At 47.0% G+C, this 6,000-nt stretch overlaps 1 protein-coding gene across 1 annotated transcript in view; it reads left to right on the top strand.

Moving 5' to 3' along the window:
- Positions 1–804: 804 nt before the first annotated feature.
- PKP2 (plakophilin 2) overlaps positions 805–6,000 on the top strand; it is a 46,191-nt gene continuing 40,995 nt past the window's right edge. Inside the window, exon 1 of the mRNA XM_054187907.1 lies at positions 805–1,107. Within this exon, the coding sequence (XP_054043882.1) occupies positions 894–1,107 (214 nt within the window). The 5' untranslated portion in view covers positions 805–893. The remainder of the gene's footprint in view (positions 1,108–6,000) is intronic.

Here is a 6,000-nt window from a genome sequence, read left to right as displayed (position 1 = left end):
CAGGGACACCTCCCACTAGACCAGGCTGCTCACAGCCCCATCCAGCCTGGCCTTGAACACTTCCAGGGATGGGGCATCCACAACTTCTCCGGGCAACCTGTGCCAGCGTCCCACCACCCTGAGTGAAAAATCTCCCCTCTTTCAGTTTAAAACCATTACTCTTCGTCCTGTCGCGACACTCCCTGATAAAGTGTCCCTCCCCATCCTGCCTGTGGGCCCCCTTTAGGTTTTTGAAGGCTGCTGTAAGTTCTCCCTGGAGCCTTCTCTTCTCCAGGCTGAACAACTCCAACTCCCTCCGCCTGCCCTCACACCAGAGGTGCTCCGCCATGTTTCACACGCCTGTGCGTGTGTTCGTTCCCGCGGGGGGGGTACGTGTGCCACAGGAACCCGCCCTCCCGCCGGCTGCGGGACAAAGCGGCACAGCTCCCCTCCGGGGGTCCCGCACCGGCCGCCCAGCCCCTGCTGCCCCGGGAGGCCCCGGCGAGCCGCCGGGGAGGACGGGGTCGGGCGGCGGCTGCCTGAGGCGGCGGCCGCTCCCCACTAGCGAGGGCTGGGCCGGGCCGGGCCGGGCCGGGTCGGGCTGCTGCGCCGGGCCCTTCATCCTGGCGGGAAGGGAAGGAAGAGGAGGGGACGGGAAGAGCGGGGAGGGGAGGGGTCGGCCCGGCCCGGCCCCGCCCGGCCCCGGGAGGCCGGGGCGGGCGGAGCGGGGCGGGGGCGCGGGCCGTGCCTGGCACCTGCGCGGCGGGCGGGGCAGAGCCCCGGGCGGCGCTGGGCGCGGCCCGTCCCGGGCCGTCCCTCAGCGGCTGAGCCGCGGCGCTGGGGAGGGGGAGGCGGCGGCGGCGGCGGCGCAACAGGTTCCCGTGCGCGGAGCGGAGCGGCGCTCGGCTGCGCCCATGGCCGGCCGCGGCCCCGCCGGCGAGCAGGGCTACATCCGCACCGTGCTGGGCCAGCAGATCCTGGGGGAGCTGGACAGCTCCAGCCTGGCGCTGCCCTCCGAGGCCAGGCTCAAGCTCTCGGGAGACCGGGCCGGGGAGGAGAAGGCGCTGCGGATCCATCGGCAGGTCCAGCAGACGCTGGCCAGGAAGAGCCGGGGCTCGCTGCACAACGGTGAGTGTCCCGGCCACGATCTCCGGCTGACGGTGGCGGTTTCGGCGGCGGCGGAAACACGGGAAGGGACTCCCGGGGCGGCGGCGGCCCCGGGGTGACACCCAGCGTGAGTCCCGAGCTGGCCCCGGGCGGCCGCAGCCGCCTTCCGCGGCTTCCCCGGCCCTGAGAGGTGCGGGGTCGCTCGGGTCACTGGCTTTTAGCGGGTTTGACGGAAAATCGTGTCTCTGTCGCCTCTTCCCGTGCTCTTTTCCCCACCCAAGTGGGTCAGAAGTTTCTCCTTCCTAAGCGCCGTAACTTGGGTGAGTGGTGGGGGCCGCTGTCCGTTCTTTCTGCCCTGTTCTTTGACGTGCGTGGTACATACTGACCTCCGTCAATCCTTGCTTCCGAGACCGTACAGCCGGAAGGCCGGATCCATCAGAAAGGTCCACATAGTTGTGCCTTTTGCCCCAACGTGGGTCCGACTGCAGCCGCAGGCACCCACAGGGTGACTTTGTGAGGTGCTGAGGGCTAAAGGCAAGCTGCTCCAGGGGTTTCATAAATAAGTAAATTAAAAAAAAAGCAACCCTTACCATGAAAACTTCAATCCTGTTTTTAAATAGGAAGATATGACTGCCTTACAGGGTATATACCCTGTCGCTTGGCTGCCCTTAAAGAAGCTGTCACCTTTCGTTTGCAAAAAAACTGTGAGCCAAAGGTCTTCAACGTTATAATTGTACTGCACTCGTCTATCTTGTCAGGCAGAGGAATGTTTCCTTGTATTTCATCTGGCTTCCATCTAAAAAACACCTCGTGGCAAAAATGCATACAATGCAGACACAGACATACTCTGCTCAAAAAAGTTAAGTACACACATCGCATAAACAGGTATACACAGCTGTGCAGCTACACATGCAAGTCCTTAGCTTGGCAGCTCTCATTTTGCTCTAAACACTTTTCGAGCAACTTGATTTCTTTTTCTCTCAGTAGAGAGCCTGGGAAAAGCTTTTTAAGCAGTAGTTAATAAATGAGATGGTGTCATGAACCTGAGATCTTGTCTCTTATGCCATGCATAAAACACTGTGAAGACAAAGCTCCCGTCCTTCTAACTCATCTTAGCTTCTCTGGAATATATTAAACAGACCTGATGGATTTGGGGACAGTTGTCTTGGTTTGCTTTGTTTTTCTAAAGGTCAGGTGTTTGAGCCCTTTTGATTTCCGAGACACCAAAACTTTAAAATTTCAGGGTCAGGAGTGGCAAATGTCATGTCTGTTACATGCATTGTTCATGCATAAAATGAACTTTTCTTCTTTCAAATGTATTTTTGTGCCTAACTCACCCTATACTTTTTAGTCCCACTACAAAACTCAGAAAAAAATAAATGGAACTGGAATGTGTTCCATATATTTATACATGTGTTTATATATATGTCATATATGCATGTATAATATTTGCACATGACAGTCTATCTAGCTCTCAAATATCTATAATGTGAATCAAATGCCTATCAGGTATTTAACATGTTGACTTTCAGGAAAAATATATGTATATATAAGTGTGTATCCCAATGTGCTTTCGTCATAGACTGGCTCAAAATTTGACTATGCTTTGAGAAACATTTGAATTCTTCTATGTAGGGTGCTTTTTAAAAAAATTGCACTGTTTTACATGCAAAAACCTCACTTTCTCTGAATTATAACAGTTTTCTAGGTACATTCACCAAGGGTCCCATATCGTTGCTGCTGCGGGGAAGATGATACAAAGATTTAGAAGGAGCAGGAGCACGCCCCTGTGATATAATTGTCCTATTTGTAGGATTATTTCAGACCCCGTTCAGCAAGGTACTTAGCACATACCTAACCAGAGTATTCACATACAGGCCTAAAATTAGCCAAGCACATAACCACCGGGTATGAAAAATCAGTGGTAGCAAAGGTCTTACCCAGTATCATCTGTGCGCGCCCGTTTTCTACTGGAACTGGAAGCTATGAAGCTGCAAGGAGTACTCTGGCAGGCAGCAAAATTTCTCCTTAAGGTTTCAAATTAAAGGTGGTTGCTTAGCCTTCCACGTTACCTTTAAATGGAAAAACATATTTTTGCCTTCTACCCCCATATTGTTTGTTGGTTTATGCCCTTTCCTTCCCCTGCCCCCCTCTTTTTTGAGGGTGTATTTCTTCTTCTTTTTAACAATAGAAATTCAGGCCATCCTCAGATTTGAGGATTACAGCAGCTGCCGGATCACTGAAGTCATGTACTGCCCCAGCTCCTTTCAAGAGTTTGTCAAACATTCTTAACAGTTTTTCAAGCAGTAGTTTAACAACAGCTGCAACTTTTCCAGTTCATCCTTTGCTGAACCTTTATAAATTAAAGATTACGCTGCCCTGAAAAATTTTGAACAAATAAAGCAGCCATATCAGGTTTCTGAATGCTATTTAAAGGTGGAAATGAAATGGCAGATAGTTCACCCTTATCAAAGAAAAACGGCATTCAGAACCGTATACCTTAATGACTGGTGTTTTTCAGCGTGCATATGATGCAACAGTATTTATTATTTTATGTACACTTGAGGAGTCTATTAAACTTTATTCTGTTTATGAGTCCACTTGCCTCTGATCTTGTTCCGTTTGGATTTTGATTGGCTTTTTAAATTCATTTGTGGTTTTTCTGTTTCTTTAGTATAATCCCTGGGCTAGAGTCTACTACATCCTGTACATCCTTATCAGTTCCCCTGTAAAAAAAGAGGGCAGAACTGAGTAATATATCATACAAAAGCGAACGGCCTGATGAACTTCTGTCTGTGTCTCTAACACAGGGTTTTATAAACACAATGTGTTTATAAAAAGCAGAATTAAAACTTATGTGATTTCCAAATCAACAGCATCAGATACAAGGCGGTTACAGTCAGAGCCTTATTTATTCTTCACATTTATTTATTTCCAAAATTCTTAGTAGTATTTTTTGTTAAACTTGCTTTTAGGGGTTTGCGGGGGTTTTCTATCCTCCGCCTTCTATTTTGCAGAATTCTAACCATTTTAACTGCTTCGTAGTGATTTTCTGTTTATGTCATGGTGGGAAAGGGAAGTAGAAAAAAATTCCTTGTTAGTGAGTTCCACTTTTTCTTGGTTTCATTAAATTCTTCACCTCTGCTTCCTGAGCCAGAAGAAACTTTCTTAAATTTGAGCACTTGGGTAAATGTACTGACCAGTACAAAGTAAAAAACATTAGAAAAACTCCTTTGGGACCAGGCATGTACTGGCAGAGTGATGAAGGCGCATGATCAAAAAGAAGGCTCTTTGATCTCTAGATGAAGTGATTCAGTGAAGGTTTTGATATGCCATTCTTAAATGTCAGCATCTCAGTCCATCGTGGACTGGTGGAGTGGTGGAGTATAAAAAAGGATTAAAAGATGGCAGTCCAGGAACACTTAGGAGTCTCTGTTGTGGATATAATCACCCACCTGCCCTGAGCAAGAGTGGACAATGAATACTTAGTAGGTGGGCACTCAGGGTGCATGAAAATATCACAGTCCTTAATAGACTTCTGCGTACAGAGAACAGCTACGTTGATGCCTGCAGTGGGGGGTTTAAACCAAAATTTGGCTTTGGTGGCAACCAAATACAAAAGCATTGAAAAAGACACAACTGAGAGTTAACACTGTACGTGGTTTAAGGGGAATTCCATACACCTAACTCCTTAATGGAGGGTAATTGTCTTTCTCATATATCATATGTCTTAGAGATGCCTCTTGTCATTATTATTTTTGAAAGCCAAGCAAACAGGAGATTGATCTCTCTGCAGCCATGGGCAGTGATTGCTGGCCTTTGGAGATGTTGGACCTGTCACGTCCAGGGGAGCAAAGGCGGCTCAAGAGGAGCATCTATGAAGACAGATGGGATTTTTTCCCGTTATCTGTACAGTCTCCCTCCTGACAGTGTAATTATTTTGTCAGATCTCAAAATTTTGTCATGATTGTTGCGATATGAGGTGATTTTTGTACAGCTTTTATTTGAGGCATGGAGAAGAGCAAAGGGATTTAGTTTTCCTCCTCCACTGATGGCATCCAAAGCGTTTCTGAGCTGCTTCAGTTCGTACTGACAGGGGAGAGGGGAGACTGTGATAAATGGTTCCACTCAATTGCCCACACATGGGTGTCTGCCGCTGTCTGAGATGCCTGAGTTTTCCAAAATACCCTCATGGGTTGACAGACATGATGCAGGGCCTGCAGGAAACCCATCCTTTTCTTGACCGGCTGCTGGAAATCAAGTGTGGTATCCTGTGGCCTCTCAAATAGCGTTTGTCCCCTGTGGATGAGTAACTGAATCGTGTGCATATTTTCTGCAGAGAGTGTTTTTGTGAGACGTAAAACACCAAGTCTCACAGTTAGAAGATATTAATCCTAATGTAAATGAACCCATAATATAAAATAAAATAAAATTTAAAAAATGGCTTTTCTTTCTTTCTTTCTTTTTCTTTTTTTTTTTTTTTTACCAGTGCACTGAGTGTGTAAGAACTGCATAATGATTTTTGTTTAATGTAATACTGGGCAAATCTGAAAGGTGTGAAAAACATGTAGATTTTTGTAGTAAGATAAAAATAAACTGAATGGAGCCTCACTGAGAGAGGCGAGTTTTGATCAGATCACCTATTCTGCATCTCATAACTGATGGAAAGACAGCATTTTAGTTACCACTTTTTCCTTTGACACACTGGCTTTTTGGCACAAATGAACAGGACACAGTAAATAGATATAAATTTTATGTCAACCTAATAGATCTACAGGTAAAATGCTAGCAAAATAATTTACTTATGTGGTAAGAGCAAGCAAGAGATACTGTAAGTGCAAAGTGAAATTCCATGACCTAACATATACTGTGTTTATCTCTGAAAGAGAAAAATAATTACTGATGGATAGTTTC

The sequence above is a fragment of the Rissa tridactyla genome, chromosome 1 (assembly GCF_028500815.1).
Source record: "Rissa tridactyla isolate bRisTri1 chromosome 1, bRisTri1.patW.cur.20221130, whole genome shotgun sequence".
NCBI classification, from domain to species: domain Eukaryota; kingdom Metazoa; phylum Chordata; class Aves; order Charadriiformes; family Laridae; genus Rissa; species Rissa tridactyla.
The sequence above is the reverse complement of the archived record's forward strand: the minus strand, read 5'-3'. Positions and strand labels throughout refer to the sequence as shown.